Source organism: Nannospalax galili, unplaced genomic scaffold (assembly GCF_000622305.1).
Source record: "Nannospalax galili isolate Female #2095 unplaced genomic scaffold, S.galili_v1.0 scaffold768, whole genome shotgun sequence".
NCBI classification, from domain to species: domain Eukaryota; kingdom Metazoa; phylum Chordata; class Mammalia; order Rodentia; family Spalacidae; genus Nannospalax; species Nannospalax galili.
In genome coordinates this window covers 2,460,288-2,484,288 of record NW_008360317.1, presented here as the reverse complement: position 1 = coordinate 2,484,288, position 24,001 = coordinate 2,460,288, and the positions used below count along the sequence as shown (strand labels likewise).

Below are 24,001 nucleotides of genomic sequence, written 5' to 3'. Positions count from 1 at the left end.
CTCTAATAAAATGTAGATGTTGATAATACAGTGAGGTACACAAAGTAATTAAATACTTAGACAATGCTAAAAGAAGCTTTAAGGATAATTTGTACTAAAAAGCCCTCTAAAGTGGACTGCGTTGTGTTGAAGGCTAAAGTCAATTTCATATTAATACAGCTTGTAATTTTTTCCCTTATACTTAGCCAATTATTTTTAACAGTAGTTAGAAAGTATCAAGTGTTTACCTTTTATTAGAGCATTTTTGGATAAAAATTGTTATTTTGCATTTTTATAACAGTAGGATAATCATCTGTAGATATTTGCGAAGACTTCTTAATTCTTAGTAACACTTCTTTTTATTCTTTTTTCAGATGCTTATCTTGAAATATCTATATATTGATTCTTTTTGTTTCTGAGATAGGCTCTCACTGTGTGGCTCTGAATGGCCTAGAACTTGCTGTGTAGACCAGGCTGGCCTCAAACTCACAGAGATCCACCCACCTCTGTCCCCAAGTGCTGGGATTATAGGTTTGTGCCATCATTCGGGGCTAGATACCTATATATTGAAAATTGACTCTTCTGCAGTTGTTCATTGTTCCTTGACTACGACTTGATAGTTTTCCATCACTTTAATAACTTTGAAAATGTATTAGTTTTTAGTGATTCACAAGTTGACTTTGTAATAAATTTACATTGCATTATTAAGTCCTGAGTTGTTAGTGAAAGGTACAAAAACACTGTCTTGGTTAGGAATGTATCTAAGTAGGGTTGGAAGTTTGAGTGAAGGTTTTTTTTTTTTTTTTTTTAAAGAATGATCTGTTTATGAATACGTTTGTAATATGTTGACTTTAGGAAGTTTTAAATTGGGTATTCTCACAATAAATTGGATGTTTCATTATATGTATTTATTCCTCATTAATACAGATGAAGGGATGACTATTTTATTTGAGTGTGAGGGTAGAAGGGATAAATTTCTGTCAAAGCTTGAATATTTTTAAAAAAGTATGTAGTAGGCATTATGCTGAAGTTGAAGTTAAAGGAGATATAAAATAAGAACTTAAAAGTGTGTGACATGCCATTAGTCCTAGCATGGGGCAGGGGGCAGGGTTGAGGGGTGCTCAAGCAGTAGGGACATGGGTTAATCAGCCTTGGTGACACAGTGAGACTTGGTCTCTTTTTTAAAAAAAAAAAAAAAAAAAAAAAAACAAGGTTCTGGGGGCAGAACCCAGTTAATGGTAGATAATGGTAGAGCTCCTAGCATGGTGAAGGGCCTAGGTTCAATCTCTATATCACAAAGGAAAAAATAAAGATAAATACAAGATGTGATGACAGGTTTTGAAGAACAACTAAATGGTCATTATAGATAAAAGAAGTAATATACCTAAACTTACAGTAACAAGAGAATACATTCTTGTGTTAATTGGTAGAGGGTATAATCTTGAAGGTGTTTGTATGACATATAGAAGAATTTGAACCATTAATTTTACTTTAGGAAAGATTCTGTTCATTATGCTAGACTTAGTTAGATATAAGGATGAATGAAAACATTGTTATTGTTTTCAGGGCACTAGTTCTGATGGTAAGGTAGACTTATAAACCAACTATTTAATGTTACAATGTTAATTTAATGTTAAGTGCTATGCTAAAGATATGCAGAATACTGAGTATAGATGTAGGATACAGGTTACATGCTGTTTTCAGGAAGATAGGAGAGGGGGTTTGCTCAGAGAGTAGGGGTGAGTGGTTTGGGATAAGCAAGTCACAAGCAGGCACTGGGATAACAAACGGCTTGGTTCACTTACACAATTAAAAGTAATTTGTTTTTTCTGGAATTGGTTAGAAACTTTGCTCCAGAGTTGTGCATTTTAGTCTTGAGGTTTTTTAAAAATTATACACCTAAAATATATTTATTGGACAGAGGGTTTTTTTGTTTTCTTTTCTATGACAGAGTTCTACTATGTAGCCCTGGCTGGTCTGGAGCTCAATATATAGACCAGACTGGCCTTGACTCTTAGAGATCCACCTTCTTCTCCCTCCCATGTACAGTTTTATTTTGCTCAGATATGAAAAGCCACAGGTGAACTCATGTTTATAATGTATTTCATTTTCTTTTGGTAGTGCTAGGGATTATCCCAAAGCTTAGTGCTTGCTGGGCAAGTGCTGTGCCAAGCTACACGCTCAGCTTCTGTACTTTATTATTTTTTAATTATGATTGATTTAAGTTAGGATAGATTTATGTATACTAGTTTCAGCTATTTCAAGAGTATATTTAATATTTTCTAACAAAGGTAACTGGTAGTTATTAGGGTTTAGATGAATACTCAAGCCTTGAAATTGAGTCACGACATCTGACTTGTGAACAGTGGTGCAATAATTATAGATAAACTTTGTGATGTTTACTTCTCTCTACTTCATATAGCACATTTTACATCTAAAGTTGTAACTTCTTACTGCTATGTGGATAATACTTAGAAAAATTGTATCTTACAGGATGAATGCTATCAAGTAAGACAAGTGTTTGCTCAGAAACTTCACAAAGGCCTTTCCCGACTACGGCTTCCACTTGAGTATATGGCAATCTGTGCACTTTGTGCAAAAGATCCTGTAAAGGAAAGAAGAGCTCATGCTAGACAGTGCCTGGTGAAAAACATAAATGTGAGACGGGAGTACCTGAAACAACACGCAGCTGTTAGTGGTAAGTACACAGGGCACTGAAAAGAAGCTTTCTATTCTGTCAGTTTGGGTTTTGTGGAATACAAAATACAGCTATTATTTATTATAATGGCACTTCTTAAGTCAGCATTTTTCTTTCTTAAAAAATTATATTATGGGGCTGGAGAGATGACTCAGTGGTTAAGAGCACTGACTGCTCTTGCAGAGGACCTGGGTTCAATTCCTAGCACCCACATGGCGGCTACGAACCATCCTTATCTCCAGTTCTAGGGGAGTCCGAAGCTCTCTTTTGAGCTCCATGGCATTGCATGGTACGGGTGCACTCATATACATACAGGCAATACCCTCATACACATTAAGAAAATAATAAATAAAATATTAAAAAAAATATGTTAGCCAGGTGTGGTGGCACATGCCTGTAGTCCCAACACTTGGGAGGCAGAGGCAGGCAGATCTCTGTGAGTTTGTGGCCAGCCTGGTCTGTATAGTGAGTGCCACGCCAGCTGGGGCTACAGGGAGACCCTGTCTCAAAAAGACCAAAAAAAAAAAAAAAGTTATGCCGGGCAGAGGCAGGCAGATCTCTGTGAGTTTGTGGCCAGCCTGGTCTGTATAGTGAGTGCCACGCCAGCTGGGGCTACAGGGAGACCCTGTCTCAAAATGACCCCCTCAAAAAATTATTTTATGTGTATGAGTGTTTTGCCTGCATGTGTGTAAGTGCACCCATGTTCTGTAATGCCTACCAAGGCCAGAAGGGGCTGCTGAATCTACCTGAAACTAGAGTTACAGATGGTTGTTAGCCACCATGTGGGTGTTGGGAACTGAACTTGGGTCTTCTGCAAGAGCAGCCAGTGCTCTTTACCATGGAGCCATGTTTCCAGACCAGCATTCAATTACTGTTTCTTATTTACTATATTGGTATTTATGTAAATGACTAAATGAACAAAGAAAATAATGACATTGGAGGTACTTTTAATAGAACAGTAAAGTTTGCACATTAATTTGTATTGTCTAAGCATAATCTTTTAGTTGAAGAAGCTATGTTTTTGGTCTTTGTTCTCATCTGTAGCCAGCTAGCATTAATGTTGGGTGATTGTGTGCCAGCTTTCCACATACTCTCCTTAACCTACCAAGTATAGGTGATACCCCTCTTGACTTCTATGATTTATTTAACAAATGCATTAAAAGCTGTACAGTTTTCCAACTCCGAGATTAGAGGCATTCTTTGTACATTTTTCCCTCACTCATTAGTCACCAAATCCTGTTAATCTTTCTTCCAGATTTCTATACATTTTACTTGGATTATCCTAGATATTTCTAATTAACGCCTTGTTGCAAATATTTCCCTGCCTCTTTCCCATCTTTCCTCTTCCCACTGTGCCACACTGTTATCAGAATTACGAAGCTATGGGGGCTGGAGAGATAGTGCAGCAGTTAAGAGCACTGTTCTTGCAGAAGACCTGGGTTTGAATCCCAGCACCCACATAGCAGCTAACAACTGTCTGTAACTCCAGTTCCAGGGGATATAACAGTCTCTTCTGTCCTCCACGGCCATTGCATGACATGGGTGCACTTATCTACATGCAGGCAACACACACAGAAAGTAAAAATAATAAATAAGATTTTTTTTTAAATTAAAATACCCTTCTAGAACAGACCTAATCATCTCCTTTCCTTAGAAATTGAAATACATTTGGTTATTCAACTGCTCATTAATAACATTGAAACACTTCCTGGCTATTTGTAGTTTATGCTTAGCCTAAGTTTAAGAATTCTGTCTACTATTTTCTAATGTAGACTCTCTGCTCAGTGTTCTGGATTACTTGAATTTTTACAGCCTGCTTTAATGGAAATTACTCCTCTTTCAACAAACTAAGCCTGGAAGCATAGTTTATACCCTTTTAATCCTTTAAAATATAATTTTGGTATTAGTGGGTCATTGTGATTTTCTTTCTGTTTTTTCCTCACCTTGGAAAAACTGAAGGCTGTGTAGTCATATCCCACCTACACAACTTACTGGCTGTGTTTGTCCAGCTTATTTAGCCAATGCCTTTATTTGTTTGTAAAATTGGTATAATTTTACTCACTTCTTGTGGCTGTTATGAAGACCAAAAAAAATGACATGTATAAAGCACCTGGCATAATGAGTGACCCAAAGAAGTCATCAGTGGATACTAGCTATTGTTTATTTTGGGTCACTCTTCTCATAGCGTCCTATGAAAATAGAGTGAATGCTTTACCTACTCTATTTATTTTTATATTTTTAGAGTCTAATAAATACAAAGTAGTAAGTACACCGTAAATATTCAAGATGATTTAGTTTAAATTTCAGCGAAAATTGAACCTTGTTATTTTTTTTCTCATACTTGCTCATTAATGATATTGCACAGACACTCAAGTTTAACACTAGAAACAAAGACAGTCTGGTGCTTTATTAATACATATTATACTCCAGGTTGAACATCTGACTAAAATATTATTTGACTATAAGAAATAAAAATGGAATTCTTGAAATTATGAATCCCAGTCTTTTTGCATGCTTTTTCCTAGGTATAGTTCGCATGCCCTTTTAACCTTCAAGACAGTTTGCTGATCTCAGTCAGCATATGAAACTATTTTAACTGAAAAATTCTTTGTTACTTAAAATGCCCTAGCAACTCTATTCTTTTGCATCTGTTCTTCTGTTGCAAATAAAATCAACTGTTCTTCCTATTTTTATGCCATGCCCACTCTGGAGGACTTGACTACCAGTTTTTCATTTTGCTCCATAGCTTGTAAGATAATACCAGGTTGCTTCTAAGATAAAGAAGAATGCATCTTATGTCTCTCAATCTTGAAGACCATTTGTATGGGTTGCTTTTTCCATATGTATTTGAAAACTGAAACATTTGTCACTGCACCTTCATGCACATGGCATGTTTGCTGGACATTTTAATATCAGATATGATGACTTAATAAACTCATATTTCTCAACACAGGCTATTTCAGCATGTCACTCTTCAGTCATATGGAAGCTGTGGTAAACTGTTGGGGTGAAGAAAATATTGTATGAAAGAGAACATGTGTTAAGATCTGATTTGTCTAACCTGGATATTTCTGCTTTTTGTCTTTTTTTCTTTCTTTTTTTTTCAGAAAAATTATTATCTCTTCTACCAGAGTATGTTGTTCCATATACAATTCACCTTTTGGCACATGACCCAGATTATGTCAAAGTACAGGATATTGAACAACTTAAAGATGTCAAAGAGTAAGACTTTTTAAAATCCTGTTTCCTGAAAGTTGTTTTTTTTCTCCTTACTGCTGATAATGGGATATTAATTATATTAGTTTGTTGACATTGTATTTTGCTAAGGTTTTTTTCTCCTAGTTGCTCTCTTGTTTTTCATATTTTTTCATATTACATTTATCTAATTTTCCAAAATATAACATGATCACTAAACATTAGTTCTATTTCTCTACAACTGTGGCATTACTTTTCTGTTAAAGTAATCCATTTAAAATTGCTCTTCCAGTTGTCATCTCTTCTAAAAGTATAGATTTTCATGTGAGGTGAGCTGATAATCTCACCTCATCTTTTTTTTTCAGTAACTGTCTTCATCTATAAGAAGAAAGAATAGTCTCATTTCATAATGATCAAATCATAAGCAGGGACGTATCCTTAATTATGACTGCATTACTATCCTCTAGTGAAAGTAAAGATTTTTGCGTGGGTAGAGAATAGGGGAATTTAGTGGTAGAGAAGTCTTAAGACCAGTGTAATTCTTAGAATAAACTAGAGACCCTAGTCCTCTTTCTGTTATAATAAAAGATAGCTACTGTGGTTTTTGAATCAACTGATTTAGCATGCTTTTAATACATTAGTAAAGGAAAATAATGGTTAGTTTCTTGATTCATAGAACTATTTTAAAGTTTTTAGATTTATTTAGTTTTATTATGTGTATGAGTGTTTTGCTTGCACGTATATAAGTGCATCTGTGCATGCAGTGCCCACAAAGGCCAGAAGAGGGTGTCAGATCACCTGGACCTGGAGTTATAATCGGTTGTTAGCCGCTGTGGGTGCTGGGAACGGAACTCAGATATCTGAAAGGGCGGCCAGTGCTCTTAACCCAACCCTGAGACATCTCTCCATCCCCAGAAATATTTTGTGGTTAGCTGTTTGAGATATTGTAAGAGACTAAAATTCAGTTACCATTAACTTCCCATGGCGAGAGAAAAATCTAGAAGGTGCCCCCCGCCCCCATCTACCCCACCCCCATCTTTTTGAGATAGGGTCTCACTCTGTAGTCCTCACTGACCTAGAAGACACTGTGTAGGCCAGGTGGCCCCTGTCTCCAAGTGCTGAGATTAAAGGCATACACCACCACACTGGCTCTATCTAGTAACCTTTATCTGAGAACACTAGTTTTTTAAATAGATTAATAATCTTTGAAATTTACTTGAGGGTTTGGGCTGTCTCTTTTAACTGCCCTGACAGCCATGAGTTCTTTATTCTGTGGACAACAGCTTAAGATCTGAAGGGTTTTTTTTTTTTTTTTTTTCTGGAGAGATAATCTTGTTTCACAGTCTTCTTTCTTATTTTTCTCCTTTATATGTAAACTATAACTCAGTTCCTTTCTTGTACTTCTAGTTTTTATTGAATACAGCTTTTTGTAATTAAAACTTGGAAACTGAAATGTTAAACTTTTTCCTTCATTAAGCATGGAGAGTGTGTATATGTGTTAGCCATATTTTGACTTTCAAATTTATTGATGAATATCTTGAGTACTTGCTTAGGTGACTGTATTTTTTTGAAGACTTCCTATCAGACTTGAGTCACCTTACTTGATCATGGCCCATTCTCTTTCACTGTCATAGCTGGGGTTAAGATTGCTTTATTATTTCCATCTTTGTGTTTCTGTTTTTAATTTTTATGGAAATCTAGTGAACTTCTGAACTTAAATCTGCATTGCTGACCTATTGTGGTATCTATGCATAACAATCTCTCTTTTTTTCTGCCATTTTAGCTTGTAGCTGCTGCTTTTAATTTTTTTCCTTCCTGGGATTATAATCTAGATTCATTAAATTAGTATTAAAAATCATTGTATCTCTATTTAACCAAAGATTTTTTTCTATATTTTTGTGGTTTTTTTTTTTTTAGATGTCTTTGGTTTGTTCTTGAGATATTAATGGCTAAAAATGAAAATAACAGTCATGCATTCATCAGAAAGATGGTAGAAAATATTAAACAAACAAAAGATGCCCAAGGACCAGATGATGCAAAAATGAATGAAGTATGTAATTCTTTATAAATAATTTTGATTTCATGTTGCTTTAAATATTTTAGTATAGGGTATAAAACTTCTGTAGTATTTATAAGTGACATTAAGCAATTTTTTCTGTTACTATTTCTCTTAGGTAATTAGGATTGCTAATGTAATGTGTGCATACTTTGCTGTTTTAATAAAAGCAATGTTGATACTGAAGATTGCTTTCATTAATTTACTCAGTCTGAATACATGTTCTAGAATTACTATATAATTTACAGAGTCTAGGATATTGACCTTATTACCTAATTATAAAAATATGTCATTGCAGAAACTGTACACTGTATGTGATGTTGCCATGAATATCATCATGTCAAAGAGTACCACATACAGTTTGGAATCTCCGAAAGATCCAGTGCTACCAGCTCGTTTTTTCACCCAACCAGACAAGGTAGTTACTTTAGAATTTGTTTGTGGAAATGGAAATGAATTGTATTCTCAGTACTAGGTTGGGGGATGATCAGGAAGGATCAATAGTAAGAAACTGGCTCATTACTATTATCATGAAAAGACTGATATGGGTAAAAAAAATGTGATTCAAGCTAGGCGTGGTGGCGCACGCCTTTAATCCCAGCACTTGGGAGGCAGAGGCAGGCGGACATTTGTGATCAACCTGGTCTACGTAGTGAGTTCCTGGACAGCTGGGGCTACAGGGAGACCCTGTCTCAGAAAGACAAAAAATAAAATAAAAAAGTGATTCACTAAAGTGGAGGATACAAAGATTTAGAGCAAATTAGGATGCTTGTAGAGTTTGTTTCTAATGAAGCCATGCCCAGAGCACAGGCAACAAGGTGTGAAAACATTTGTGAGTTAATAGACTTTGGTCCAAAATGGAAGCTAGAGCATATGTAGTCTGAAGTCAGCCCTTGATTGGGTCTTATAGGTGGTTTGAGGATACATGTAGTGAGAATAGATATTGGATTAGGCCCAAGAGCCTGGGAGCACTGTAAGGATATTGCTACACCATGCTCCAAAACAAGTGTTCTGCGAGGCCCTCATAGAGACTAAGTATATTGAATAGCAGAGTCTAGAAAGCACCTCTGTTTTCTTCTTGTTTTTAAAGCAGTATAACAGTTGAGAGCTTACTGTTGTATTGAGATTTGAAGTGGCCTTGCAGGTTTGCCTAATAAAGGGATTGTGTCCTTATTAAGCATTCAGTTTAATGTGAATAGTATGGCAAGGGTGTGTGTGGGCTCATCTCTTTAGAGTGTTATTACAGGAATATGTGTTGTCTGGCAGTCCTAGAGCTCTAGCATGTTAGAGCTCAAATCTCTTGTTAATACTGGAATTGCTACAAGGTTGTTTATTGTTAAACCAGTGCCTGAAATTTTGTGTTTCAACTGGTTAGCTGTTCTGTGCATTGTTAACTTTTAACCATCTCATTGAAATTGTCTCAATATTTACTGACTGCTTTTTCTCTTGTTTACAGAATTTCAGTAACACCAAAAATTATTTGCCTCCAGAAATGAAATCATTTTTTACTCCTGGAAAAGTATGTTTGAGAATTATTTTAATATTGATATGGTAGTTAATTTTAATGTGATTATTGACCTAAATATGTTACTTTTTATTTAAGAATTTTTGTATTTCAGGGTAGGAAATAAAATGAACTATTTTCCATTTGTTGGTTTTTAAAAAAATAACTGTATTTTCTGTGTAGATGCAAGTTAAGATGCAGTTTTGTTTTTAGCTTATAACAAAACTGGAGACCTTTGTCCTTGAACTTCTGCTAATATTAATAAAAATCTTAGGAAGGCTTCTTATATCTTTCCTAAGGATATCAAGATTTTTCATTATTGGCCATGCATTTCATTCATTCTCTTATTTTGTAGAAACTTTTTTTCCAATAAGCAACTCAACTGTTAGGATGTCTGTAGGGTTTTGTTGTTTGTTCTGAAATAGAATCTCACTGTATATCCCTGGCTAGCTTTGAATTTGCAGTACTCCTGCCTCAGCCTCCTTAGTGCTGGAATTACAGGACTGCACTGTCACACCTGGAACATTTTCTACATGGTTTTAAATTTGCTCAGATGATACTTACTTTATAATCCTTATTTTGCTTAAGGATAGGCATATTTTCTGTATTTATATGCAAATACTTTTCCCAAGTTGTTATTAATAGTTCTTGATACGTAAGTTTCTTTTAGTCTTAACCAAATTGGAAGAGTTATATATTTCTCATTTCAGCCTAAGACAACAAATGTTCTAGGAGCAGTTAATAAGCCACTTTCATCAGCAGGCAAACAATCTCAGACCAAATCTTCACGGATGGAGACTGTAAGCAATGCAAGCAGCAGCTCAAATCCAAGCTCTCCTGGAAGAATAAAAGGGAGGCAAGTGAAATACCACCTTTCATGTGTGGTAATTCCAACAGGGCTGTGAGATCTAAAATAATATCATTAAAAAACATTTAATGTCAGTGAGTAGAGGATAATTCATTGGTAGTGACTTCTAAATAATATTTCCTATTTTATCTTGCTGGGGTAATCTCTGTAGTACACACAACAAATATTTGACCTCATTGTTGATTATTATACAGTTTCTCACTTACGCTTTCATATAGTGGAAAACATAACCATTAACGATGAGATCAGGGGCTGGAGAGATGGTTCACTGTGTAAAGGCACCTGATGACTGAGTTTGATTTGGGGGGACTTACATGGAAGAGGGAGAGAACCGACTCCCTGTGGTTGTCCTCTGACCTCTGCACATACGTTGTGGCACTCAAGAAATAAAATGTTAAAAAAAATGATGAGCTCTGCCGGGCGTGGTGGCGCATGCCTTTAATCCCAGCACTCGGAGGCAGAGGCAGGCGGATCGCTGTGAGTTCAAGGCCAACTTGGTCTACATATGGTCTACATAGTGAGTTCCAGGACAGCTGGGGCTACAGGAAGATCCTGTCTCAAAAAGACCCCCCCCCCAAAAAAAAAAGATCTCTGAACTACCATTGAAGAGGTTTCATAGTAATATTACCTAGAGAGAATGGCAGAATGCATAGAACAGTGTTATGGTATCTTTGTTTTCAAAATATATTCACATTTGTTTGTGTATACATAGAAACTTTCTTCTTTAAAAATTTTTTTATGTATTTATTTTATGTGTATGAGTGCATTGCGTGCATGTAGGTTAAGTGCATCTATGTTGTGCAATGCCTGCGGAAGACAGAAGAGGCCGTCAGATCCTCTGGAACTGGAGTTACGGACAGTTGTTAGCTGTCATGTGGGTGCCGGGATTTGAACTCCCGGGTCTTCTGCAAGAACAACCAGTGTTCTTAACTGCTGAGCCATCTCTCCAGCCCTGGAAACTTAAGTGTTCATAATAACCTAGTCTAAGAGGGAGATATTTTATATTATTTGATACAGTTTGAATTTCTTTTTACTGTATATATGCATATGTTTTGTTGTTTGTTGAAACATAATTTTAACAGTACCAGGCGTGGTGGCTAATCCCAGCACTTGGGAGGCAGAGGCAGGCGTCTCTCTGTGAGATCAAGGCTGGCCTGGTCTACATTGTGAGTTATTTCCAGGCTAGCTGGGGCTATGGGGAAACCCTGTCTCAGAAAAACCTAAAAAGGGGGGATAAAAGGAAAAAAATGTTTTAACAATCCCCCCCTCCTCTTTTTTTCTTGTTTAAAAGTAAAAAAATAATTCATCCTTTTCTTTGGCTAGAGATTGAGACTTGGGGTTCAACTGTATGTAAAATAATGATTTCAACAAATAGATAAAGATGAGGCAGAAGACTGGAATTTTCTGAGTCTGAGAGCATGTGCCATTACTTTATTTAGCAAGTCTTTATTAAGTTCCTGCTCTGTGTCATGGGCAGGTTGAAATGCTTTAGCCTGTTCTGGCAAGAGAAAGTAGTCAACTAAGAAACACAGTGATTTCTGTGTGTTAGAGTATGTTAACTTTGCAGAGAGAAGTTAAGATGAAGTGGGTCAGTGGAGGCCAGCAGCTATACTGGCAAAAGGAGTTTTCATTTCATCTATGCATGCACCCCAAAATAGAATTTAGGTTTCAGAATGACATAGGATAAGAGTTTATGGTTTGTTCCCTCCCTCCCTCCCTCCCTCCCTCCCTTCCTTCCTTCCATCTTTTTGAGACAGGTTCTCCCTGTAGCCCCAGCTGTCCTGGAACTTACTCTATATAGACCAGGCTGGCCTTGAATTCACAGAGATCTGCCTGCCTCTGCCTCGAGTGCTGGGATTAAAGGTGTGTGCCGCCACGCCCGGCTGAGTTTATTTTTTTTTAACATTACAAACTAACTCTCTTTATTAAATGAGCTTTATTGCTTATTGATTTGATGCTGAAGATGATAGAAAAAAATACCCTTAAAAAGAACGATGTCTGTGTTACTAAAATTGTAAAACTACACAGTTGTACAGAAAAGGGCCTTTTAATTTTATTGTATCATTTGATTACTTGATTATAATAGTAATTGCAGATGTCTCTGTTAAAAGGCTTGATAGCTCTGAAATGGACCACAGTGAAAATGAAGAGTACACGATTTCTTCACCTTTACCAGGGAAAAAAAGTGACAAGAGAGACGACTCTGATCTTGTAAGGGTGAGATGTTTGGTTGATTATATAATACTTTTAATTACAATAATTGCAATAACATTTACTCTTTAGCCAGTTACTGTTACTATTGAATTTGGCATATGATTTACTTTTAGAGTCTTTAGTTACAAATTTGAGATTATAATTTATTTCTGTTACATAGTTTGTTGAGTTTATGTGATTCTCATCATTCAGATAAGTGATCTTAATTCTGCATATCTTTGGAGTCAAACATGCCAGTTCCATATTCAGAATTATTTGCATTCTTAAAAGTTTTTCTTTTTGCCGGGACGTGGTGGTGCATGCCTTTAATCTCAGCACTCGGGAGGCAGAGGCAGGCGGGTCTCTGTGAGTTCAAGGCCAGCCTGGTCTACATAGTGAGTTCTAGGACAGCTGGGGCTGCAGAGAGACCCTGTCTCAAAAAGACCAAAAAAAAAAAAAAATTTTTTTTTTCTTTTTAAGCACAGTATTTTACATAGCCTTAGAAAAGAGAATAGTACAAGTTCTAAAGGTTTCTTCCTCCTTTTACTTTGTGAATCATTTACTAATAAAGGTGGAAAATGCTTCAGTTTTCAGAAAGTATTAAAGTTTTTTAATTTTGATAGAAATAGTTTGAATGATAAGTATAATTTGTAAATGTTACTTGAAGACAAATTTGGTAAAGTTTCAGTAAGATACAGAAAATATATTTCAGTACAACTCAGTGGCTTTAATAATTGGGCCCATTTTGACTCTATTTCAGCTCTGAACATTTCTTGAATAACTGATCAGGCTCTCTGAGTCAGCTTTCTTGTCTTTAAACTGAATAGGTACTTGATGAGAATTGTCAGAATTAATTAGCCTAAATGAATTATTCCTGCTATTTCATTGTTATGATGATTCCTACCTTCAAGCAATAGTTATAAGAATAAATGTGTATGAATCTAATTCATAAACTGAGATGGGAATTAATAGAATAATTATTTCTGCTCTGTTTGGAATCTTGCTTACCCTTGTCTTCCTCTGGCCCAACAGTCATTTCAGTTATTTTTAAGTTTCTTCAATAATTTGTCTAGCCAAATTGTTTCTCTTTTTGCTTTATAATTACATTTTTTTTTACTAAGCCCTTACTATATATACTGTCAATTAGCTGTCCAAAAGTTTCATTTAAGTAGAACTAAAAATTAATAACTTAGAAAAATTTAGGATTGATAGTAAATAGAAGGGGGGAGTCTTGTTACAGGATTGCTAGAAGAGAATCTTGGAGTTAACAAAGGTGTTTTATCTTAGTTCTTCTGTTCATGAAGAAAGTCCTTCATTGTGGTGTCATGCTTAAAAAACGACAAGTTCTGGGGCTGGAGAGGTGGCTCAACAGTTACAAGCACTGACTGCTCTTGCAGAGGACCCAGGTTCAATTCCTAGCATTCACATCGTGGCTACAAACTGACCTTAACTCCAGTTCCAGGAGAATCTGAAGCCCTCTTCTGACCTCCATGGCGACATGGGTGCACTCATTTACATGCAAGCAACACCCTCATATACATAAAAAAAAAAATTTTTTAATAATATTTTTTAAATGACAAATTCATTTTTTTGGTAGTCAGAAACAAGGGGATTAATTTGAAGACAACCTGAGCTAGATAGTGAGTTCAAGGCCAACTTAAACTACATAATGAGGCTGTTTTAAAAAACTTAAGGCTTAGGAATGTAATTACTGCTTACCTAGCCTGCAGTGGGAGGAGAGGGAAGTAGGATGGGGGAGAGAGAGCCTAATGATGCAATATGGTGTGTGTGTGTGTGTGTGTGTGTGTGTATATGTCTGTAACTAGATTCTCTGGTGATTTTGCTTTATATCAGAGGTGTCTGGGGGAAAGAGGATTTTCTTCATCATAGTAACAAGAGCGATTAAGTAGATAGACATAATCTCAAGCATAACCTTAAAAACACCTTAAACATAATAAAAAGAAGTAGAGAGAATTTTTGTGGGAAATCTCAAAGCTAAGGTAGTGTGATGATTTAGAAGTCATGCTATATTCCTCTCTGGGAAAGAAAAAGTTTAACAAGGCGACAGTTTTTTGTCCGCCCGCCCCCCGAGTGAATATGTAATTGTAGAAATTTAGTGATTTGTTTTTTCTTTCAATTCCCCATGGAAGAATAAATGAACATTAAAAAGAGGAGTAATAAAGGTAGTATCAGTCCAACCAGTCACATACTGTTACAGCAGTCCCCAGACATCCTTATTTTTCAAACCACTGGAGAGATGGTTCAGTGATTAGCAAATAGTTATGATTGCAAACTAATTCAGAACTCTGCATTTAGATACATATTAATGACTGCTTTAGTTTGCTTTCCTGCTACTGTGATAAATACCATGACCAGAAGTAACTTGGGGAGGAAAGGGTTTATTTGGCTTGTAGCTCACAGCCCATCATTGAGAGAAGCCAAGGCAGGAGTCTGGAAGCAGGAACTGGAAGCAGAGACTGTGGGGGAAATGCTGCTTACTGTCTTGCTTCCCCTGGCTTGCTCAGCTGCCTTTCTTATACAGCCCAGGCCCACCTGCCCAGAGATGGCACTGCCCACGGTGGACTGGGCCCTCCTACATCAATTAAGAATTAAGGAAGTGCCTCACAGATAGGTCCACTGGCAAGTCTGATGGAGGAAATTAACTCAGTTAAGGTTCCTTTTTTCCTAGGTGACTCTTGTTTGTGTCAAACTGACAGAAACTAACCAGTAGTAGTGACAAAAGTAGATCACAAAATTTTGGGGGATTGTTGTTGCATTGTTCAAAATACTAACAGTTTTGTTTACTTGTTTGCTCTGCTGGACCTTGAACCCAGGGCCTTGCTCATGCTAGGCTAGAGCTTTTACCATTGAATCATACCCCAAGCCCTAACAGTTTCACTTTTCAAAAACTAAACTTAATTTTTAATATTTTGATCCCTTCCCCTCCAGTCTGAGTTGGAGAAACCCAGAAGTCGGAAAAAAACACCTGTTACAGACCCTGAGGAGAAATTAGGTATGGATGACCTGACTAAATTGGTACAGGAACAGAAACCTAAGGGCAGTCAGCGAGGTCGGAAAAGAGGCCACACAGCTTCAGAATCCGATGAGCAGCAGTGGCCTGAGGAGAAAAGGCTCAAAGAAGATCTATTAGAAAATGAAGATGAGCAGAACAGTCCACCAAAAAAGGTCAAAAGAGGCCGGCCACCAAAACCTCTTGGTGGAGGGACATCAAAGGAAGAGCCAACAATGAAAACATCTAAAAAAGCAAACAAAAAAAAATCTGGACCTCCTGTAGTAGAGGAAGATGACGAAGAAGAAAGACAGATTGGAAATACAGAACAGAAGTCAAAAAGCAAACAGCACCGTGCATCAAAGAAAGCACAACAGAGGTATGTGTAACACTAAACTGCATCAGCACATGCAGTGAATATACTTAACCGTATTGCAGATCTTAATTTGATGCTATCCACATTTGGGTCTTCCCCAAAGCAGAGCAGAATCTCCTGAAACTAGTGCAGTTGAATCCACACAATCCACACCACAGAAAGGACGAGGAAGACCATCAAAAACGCCTTCACCATCACAACCCAAAAAAAATGTGTAAGTTGTAAATAATATTAAATTTCAAACCAATTTCAAATTACTTTGCAAAAGGTCATAAATTTATAAACATAAACATTGCTGAATTTAAACTCTAAATATTAATTCCCATTGTACTAGGTAAGGCATATTTTATAAACTTACCTAGGGGATTAATAGTCCAGTTAATATTTGTCTATTTTTGTAGGTCTAGGCAAATCTTTATAAGTGAATACCAAATACTTTTGTTATTTCCTACAGACTTTATGGTATCTGAAGAGATATTTTAAAAGAATCACCACACACACTAGTCAGCTTCCTCATCACTACAGACTACAACCTTTCTTAGTCTTTCCCCTCATCAGCTTTCCCTTTTGGAAAAACACTGGTGTTACACATCTGCTTTTATTCTTTGAACTTGTGGTAGGAAAGTACTGGGCATCATTTTTCTAACTTGCATCCATAGAAATTATCAGAGGTTGCTCTCAAGTTTTTTTTGTCTTTTTGACACAGGGTCTCCCTGTAGCCCCAGCTGTCCTGGAACTCACTATGTAGACCAGGCTGGCCTTGAACTCACAGGCCTGCCTCTGCCTCCCGAGTGCTGGGATTAAAGGCGCGTGCCACCAGGCCCAGCTTGCTCTCAAGTTTTTAATGTTACTGTTTAGTTTGGTTTTTAATCTAGTTAATGTACATATCTGTGTATATGTAGTTCAGGATATTCACATAAATACATTTATAGGAGGTAGGATAATAAGTATTCAAAATTATTAATATGACAAGACTATAAATTCTGTAATTTGCATATTGGACAATATTTCTCTCCTCAGTTATTTAGTTGTATAAGTAGAAATAGTATATCTTCTCTTAGTCACAGATTTTCTACACTTTTTCTGAGCATAATCCAGTATATAATTGCACCAGTAGCTTGACTTTAGAGTTGCCAACATATCTTGGTTAAATACTTGGTTATCTTAGAATTTTTCCTGTTCCTGTGTATTCCACAGGAAGAGGAAAAGTTGCCTGAGTGTCTAGCCAGTGTCTAGCCTTTCTCTAAGGTTAAAAATAAAGGTAAGTGCATTATTGTGGCAACTTCATAAATGTTTTTGATTCAACCAAGTAAACTTACTATTTCCAAACCAAAGATTCTTAAGGAATAGTAAATAACCTGTCATTAATTTTACAACAGAGAAATAACAGTTTAAATATCTCTCACCTTCATAATTTTTATTTCTTTATTCTGGACATTATAAAATTAAGGGCTTAAAATGTTATGAGATCCCCTAAAATTACATAAATTTCTCTATGAATATTCAAAGCCAAAGTGTTTCTTTTACAAAATCATTACAAAGGGAGACTCTGTTTTCTCTTGTTAGACTGGCTTTCACTCTGGAAAATTCTTTTTCAGACCTGGAATAATAACATGTTATGATTTGTCTGCTTTTTGTTTTCTAACTACAATGGAATTGGAAAAGATTGTCATCATCTTCCATTTAATTCCTGTATGGTGGCACATAAACAGGCATGGTTCTATCCTCATGAGACTTTCTATACATTGGTCAGGCAGTCACTAAGTGTCATATTTAATATCAAGCTATTACTCTGTGTCCTGAAAATATTTAGGACATTGTAAAGAGAATATAATGGGAGGATTTGAAAGTTAAGGGAAGTTTTCTTTTTGCATAGTGATAATGAGTTGACTACTTGAGAATAGTAGGAGTTGGGGGCTAGTGAAGTAGCGTGTAGGTAAACAAGCTTGCCACCAAGCCAGCAACCCAGGTTCTTTCCCCAGAGTCCACATGGCAGGAGGAGAGAACTGACTCAGGTTGTCCTTTGACCTACACACACACACCCAAACAATGTAAAAAAAAAATTTTTTTTAATTTAGGAGTTAGAGAATAGGGAGAGGGCTATTTCAGATGGAAAGAGTACTCTACTTGAAGTTTCTGAAGGGGAAAAGATTTGGTGAGTTCAAAAAACTAAAGACAAGGATTGACTAGATTATAACTGTCAGGAACTAGGGAGTAGAGGAATGAGAATAGGCAGGTGGGTCAGGACCATCAGAAGGAATGCACAAAATTATTCTTAGTTCAGTGCCCAGCTGTATATGATTAGTGGTATCACCTGTTCTTGTGTTTTATTAAAAAGATTATGTTGTAGAGAAAAGGCACTAGGTGGGACTGATTGGAATAGATGGTAGCAGTACAAGTGGGGGAAGTGGATGGCATTTAGGTTTCTAGAAGCACGACTTTAGAAAACTGGTGTACTGTTTTCTACTCCTTTTTACAGCTCATTGAATATAGCTGTCTTTTAGTGAGTTGGGAAATATGAAATGAGGGGCTGACTATAGGTTGTTTTAAAATCCTTTGTGGTGATAGTCTTAGTCACACTTTTGTTTTTTGCTAAAATCCTTGTAAGATTGAAGGTGAATGGTTTTAATTTTAAAACACAAAATTTATTGCATACCTCATGACATAATTGAGGATAAAAATGATAGAATTCATAAGGTATTTGAAACATTTCTTCTAATGAGTTAAATCTATAAGTCAAGATTGAACTGCTCATTTGATTTTATCTGCTTTGCTCTAGCCGTGGAGGACGTTCCAAACAAACAGCTACTAAAGAAAATGACTCTAGTGAAGAAATAGATGTGTTTCAGGGTAGCTCTCCTGCTAATGATGATATTCCACAGGAAGAAACAGAAGAAGAGGACATTTCTGCAGTAAATGTATGTGTTTATTAAAGGGTCATGTAGAGGGTTATTATGAAATATAGTTAGTAAATATTTGGTCAGATCCATTTAGAGCATGTTGTTGCTAGTATTTATGCTTTTATTCATTTGTTGTGTCATTTTGTTTTCAGCTTGAATTATGGAGAAAACAACTTTTAGGCAAGCCTGACAGTAAATAAGAGTAGTAGGTGGAATCCCTAGTGAGCCTGTCAGCTGAGCATAGAGCGTAGAGTAGTGCAAGTAACATAGCAGTTTGAGGCCGATAGTCCAAGCATTTAAGTTATACCTTGATTTTAAGGCCACTGTATTCATGAATATGCTGTTGTTTAGGTTTCATAAATCTGTTTTACATTTCTGTTTTGTGTCTCATGATAGAAACCAGAAGTACGTTGTTACTGAATAAGACCACATTTTTAAGTAAAATCAGCTTTTGGAATTGAAGTATAAACTGAATGAGTATTCATAAAATTGATAATAGATACTGGTCTTACAGAAGTAGGAGTGTAATGTTTTCTAGGAGACATTTTTTTAAAATAATGAATGGCTATTACATTTCATATGTTTCTCATTGGAAGAAAGAAAATTAACAGAATTAAGTAAGACTTGTTTTCTTCATATATTAACGCTAAATTTTTTGATCAGCTCAGCCAGTTTTCTTCATTTGGGAAACTTGAGTTCCTTGATCCCAGAGTTGGATTCTGGATTAATTCTATTTAATGTATTCAGCAGCCCCAACTGGCCCAGAATTTGTTTATGTGAGTCATGCTAACTTGTCTCAAGGCTAGTTTGGATTATTTCTTAAAGGGTGTTTTTTTTGTTTGTTTGTTTGTTTTTTTGAGGGGGTGGGGGCTGAAAGTGAGACTTTCACACCCACAGTGATGGATGTCTTTGTCAGAGAAAAACTGCACAGTAAGTTCATTCAGTTAAAACCCTGCTTTTTAACATTCCTGTTGTTTATTCTTACCTTTCATTTAAAAAAAAAAATCAGAATTTTAAGCTTTCTGCCATCATTGCCAGTAAATGGTAATATGCTTAAATTTAAGGTTGTATAGATGTGCTTGGTAGTTTCTGGGAGCCAAACTCACTAACTGCTTTCCCAGAAAGATGCTTCAAGTCCAAACTCGTAAGTGCCAAGTGTTTTCTTTAACACAGAAACAGAAGTAGAAAGATGATGAGTCTTAAGTGTAGTTTTCCTTACTGTGGACAGTGGGTTCTGTGAATTATTGTTTAAACTTACTCAGTATATTGAAAACTAAAATTTTGCTGCCAAGAAAGTCTATTTACAGGAATGTAAGTATACAGACATTATAGAGGTCTAAATATCTGAAACTAAAGCAGACAGTTGAGAAGTGTTTTATGGAAAGAAATGCAAAGAATTCAGAAACAAGGGAGAATAAAAAAGATTGTTTAAAATGTGGTAGTTGGGCTACTTGTGGTTGTGCAGCACCTGGGAGGCAGTGGGAGACAGAAGCAGGCAGATCTCTATGATGGAGGCCCGCTAGGGCTACAGGGAGACCCTGTCTCAAAACAAAAAATTGATAATTGTTGCTACAGTATCTTGTAAATGTGTACTCATATTAATTGTTTGTTGACTTTTCTCTTAAGGTTCGAAGGAGAAGTTCTAAACGAGAGAGACGATGAACAGAATGTTATTAACTTTCTTTGTGAAAGCTTTGGGGAAAAAACATTTTCTTGTCAAGTATGAGGCTAAGTAAAGCCTTTGATGCACAAAATGGGACTGCCAAAGTGTGGACAGTTGGACCTGTGATGGCCTCATGCATTTGTGGTCACATGCTTCAGCCATACACATGCTGACAACAGTGACTATTGGAGTCTTGTGAAAGTGTCCTGTGCAATGGCTGTGTAGACATAAACTAAAGATAAAACTTGTAAATAACTTTTTCTCCCCCCCCCTCTATCTCTCCTTCTCTCCCTCTCTCCCTTTTTAATGTTTCTGACTTCCGAAATGCTTGTACAGCTTTTATCTTCGGCTTTAAACTGACAGTACCCAGCTGTTTATTGGATCTATTGATTTGAAAAGAGTTTGTTAGGATAGACCTTAAACAGTAATCTGTCAGTGTTTGTATTTGTATTCTCTGCAATTTTACTGTGAAAATTTGTTTTTCAACAGTTGGTGTCATTTCTTGATGTCACTATTTGTTGGAGAGTTCAATGATCTCTTCCCTTCGTGTATCTCACCTAGTGTTTACTCCAGGGCACCCTTCATCTTCAGAGGTGCTAAATCATCTGCCATTATACCAGAACCTCTCTGATGGGAGGACATCGTGTAGATTGTGAAATAGTCCTAAACTTATTTGATGACTTTACACCTCAGTATTGGTCCCAGAATTGTCTGGCCTTTCATAGCAATGAAAATTTTAAGAAGAAAGAGATTTAAAATATTTTAATTTTAAAGAGTGTGCTATAAAATAATGTTCTGAATTCTTTATTCCATTCTATCATCTTTCAGTTTTTATTAATCTACTGTATCAATAAAATTCTGTAATTTGAATGGGTTTTTAATAGTCTAGAATGTTATTGTGTATAGATTTCTCTTCAACATTATGTTCAAAAATGCAAATTATTACACATTATAATATAAAAATCTGATATACACACATTAGAAAAGTTCCAGTTCTCCATAACCATATAAAGCTAATCAGAAAAAAAATTTTATTGATGCAGTGTGTCTTTATAAATCTGTTCTTGAAAGCCAAGTGTTTTGTATTTTATAGTGAGTTGCATGTTTATGAAAAAAAGTGTTGATAATGGGATGTGCTTTTTCTGTAAATTCATATTCAGCCATAGTATATAATAGATTACCCCATAACATAGTTTTTCATCAAGAGTTTATTATTGTACTTTATTTTGAAGCCAAAAAAAAATTGTGTTGGGGGGAGGGGCTGGGTAGAAGTGATTTAATCCAATTATGCCAGCAACTGTCAGCATCATACTCTCAGAGACACTGAATGAGGCCCACTGCATCCAGAGCAGGAGAGATGGAAATTTGCTTGGATTTAGAGATTGTTTTATTGTTTTGCATTAATTGTCATTATATCTGTTGTGAAGTATAAAAACAAATTACTTAAGGCAGTACCCTTTGTACAGTTGTATGAATAATGTATTTTGAACCAAAATGTATTGGTTACCACATTACACTTACTTAAATTCATTTTAGTGTTTTGGGTGCTGTTCTCTTCCTTTTTTCCCCCCGTGGTTGTTAGCACCAGAAAAGAAAATTGCATTCTAAGTCACTAAATTTATCACATTGAGTAACAGAGCATTTTCATGTAATACATCATTATGTTTAAGGTGTGTTTCTAAAATTGGCTATAATAGATTGGGGATGTGATAAAGAAGCTATTATTTTAGAAAATGACATTTTGTCATTTTCCAATGCCTATCACAGTTGATAATGACTATTTTTCTTTTAAAGATTTCCTCATGTTTATGAAACACTTTATTTTTTAAAAGATGTTTGAATTGTATCTGGATCTCAGTGTTTAGCTTTTCTTCATTTGCAACAGTGCTGACGCCAGTGATGACGGGAGGCTGCTGTATATCAGGGCAGCTAATGTTAGATTAGAATACTTTGGGTTTTAAGTGTTTCATTAGCTCAGTTCTCCCAAACAATGTTGTTTCTATTTCAGCAGTACAAAAGCATGTTTTTAAACCTGTAACATAAATAATAAAGGATAGCTGTGTATTTTTGTCATTAACTAAACTGCACCAGAAATATTTATGGAAATATTATCTTTAAAACCATTTTAAAAAACATGAAAAAATGATTCTGGAGAATTTTTATTTGCATGATCATAGTTAACCAAATTTCATTGCACATTAATGCTGTGCATCAGTTCACAAAAAAAAATGGTCATTGTAGATTTTGTTTATGTTCAATGCCAATTAAGTCTGTAATTTTACAACCTGTCTGTTCAATTTTGGGGAGGATTATGCTGTAAATTTTTCATTTTTCTGTAGAAAAATAGGTGCAATAATGATCAAAATTTTGATGTGCTGAGTCTTCACATTAGAGGCTTATCTTGTGTTTAAACATAATACTTCATGTACTAACATTTGGAGAGCCACATACTTTAAAATAAAACTAAGTTTGTATAAATCATTGACTGCTAACACTTGTTAGCATACTCTGCAGTGATAATGTTCATTTTGGAAGTGTGTATTGTCTAACATTACAAAAGTATTTAACTCACTGTAACAAGTCCCGTTCTGAAAATCCTTTGATCCCTCAGTGAGGTTCTCTTGCTGCAGTGCAACAGGAAGCTTTCTCAGTGATCTCCACTGTATATGTAAATCAGAAGTGTGGCTGTAAAACTGGTTCTAGGCATTAAAGGTTAAATTACTTTATCTTCTTACAGTTTGTAAGTTTGATTTTTAAGCTTTCCTTTTGCCTACTTGGGAGAGTATTGGAAATTTAACAATTTGTTTAATTCAGGCATCTTGCTCTACCACGTAGTAACATGTTACCATAATGGACAGTTGTTACTTGATCAGTTTCAGGCATAATTTTGGAATGTGAAATTGAATAAACACAAAAGCTCATGTAATACATTTTTTATGTGACTCAATATTTTTACTAGAGAAAGTCATATTTTGGTGATTTTTAACTTTGGAAACTTGTTTCTCAGTGATATGTCCTAAACATCAGGTTTAAACTTTTCATGCAAAAACTTGACTGACAGAAATTTACTAAAAACTATTCAAGTTAAAGAATTATATAACTGAAGAAAATTTATGTGTAATGTAAACTTTGAAAATGAGTTATGAAAATAAGCTGCCTAGGTAGTTTTTTTTTTTTTTCATTTTCTCAGTGAACATTGACTACTATGTGCCAGTCAAAAATTTTCACTCACTTTTGTTGAGGATGAAGTATGATCAAGACAGGTTAATCCCCTGGCTTTGTGGTCTTTACATTATTTTAGGAGTAAGTGAATTTTAAAGAGTTAGGTTCTGAAAAATGAGCAGGATGGGGTAAAAGTGATTGGGGAAGAAGCTGTTTCACACACTTGGAAACTATTCAGCTATTCAGTACATACCATTTAGGATTGCTGCATGTTCATGACTCTGCAGTATTTTTTATAATTATAAGGTGTCACTTGGTGTCCTGAGTGCTTTAGGTCTGCTTTGCCTGCTTCTTATACAGCCACACAGTTTTGCTTTGATTGTTGTTTGTGGTTATC

The 24,001-nt window shown here is 35.8% G+C and overlaps 1 protein-coding gene across 8 annotated transcripts in view; it reads left to right on the top strand.

Moving 5' to 3' along the window:
• The window catches only part of Pds5b (PDS5 cohesin associated factor B), a 217,219-nt gene extending 193,847 nt beyond the window's left edge, over window positions 1–23,372 (top strand). For 3 of the 8 annotated variants that reach the window (XM_008825016.3, XM_029559631.1, XM_029559637.1), the window contains 11 exons: window positions 2,473–2,677; window positions 5,785–5,899; window positions 7,790–7,922; window positions 8,227–8,346; window positions 9,385–9,447; window positions 10,143–10,288; window positions 12,412–12,517; window positions 15,443–15,882; window positions 15,983–16,093; window positions 18,659–18,797; window positions 20,406–23,372. In XM_008825016.3, the coding sequence (XP_008823238.1) occupies window positions 2,473–2,677; window positions 5,785–5,899; window positions 7,790–7,922; window positions 8,227–8,346; window positions 9,385–9,447; window positions 10,143–10,288; window positions 12,412–12,517; window positions 15,443–15,882; window positions 15,983–16,093; window positions 18,659–18,797; window positions 20,406–20,441 (1,614 nt within the window). In that variant the 3' untranslated portion in view covers window positions 20,442–23,372. Of the gene's footprint in view, window positions 1–2,472; window positions 2,678–5,784; window positions 5,900–7,789; window positions 7,923–8,226; window positions 8,347–9,384; window positions 9,448–10,142; window positions 10,289–12,411; window positions 12,518–15,442; window positions 15,883–15,982; window positions 16,098–18,658; window positions 18,798–20,405 lie in introns of those variants that run through there. The other 5 variants (XM_029559633.1, XM_029559634.1, XM_029559632.1 and 2 more) reach the window with 5 other exon arrangements.
• The last annotated feature ends 629 nt before the right edge of the window (window positions 23,373–24,001 follow it).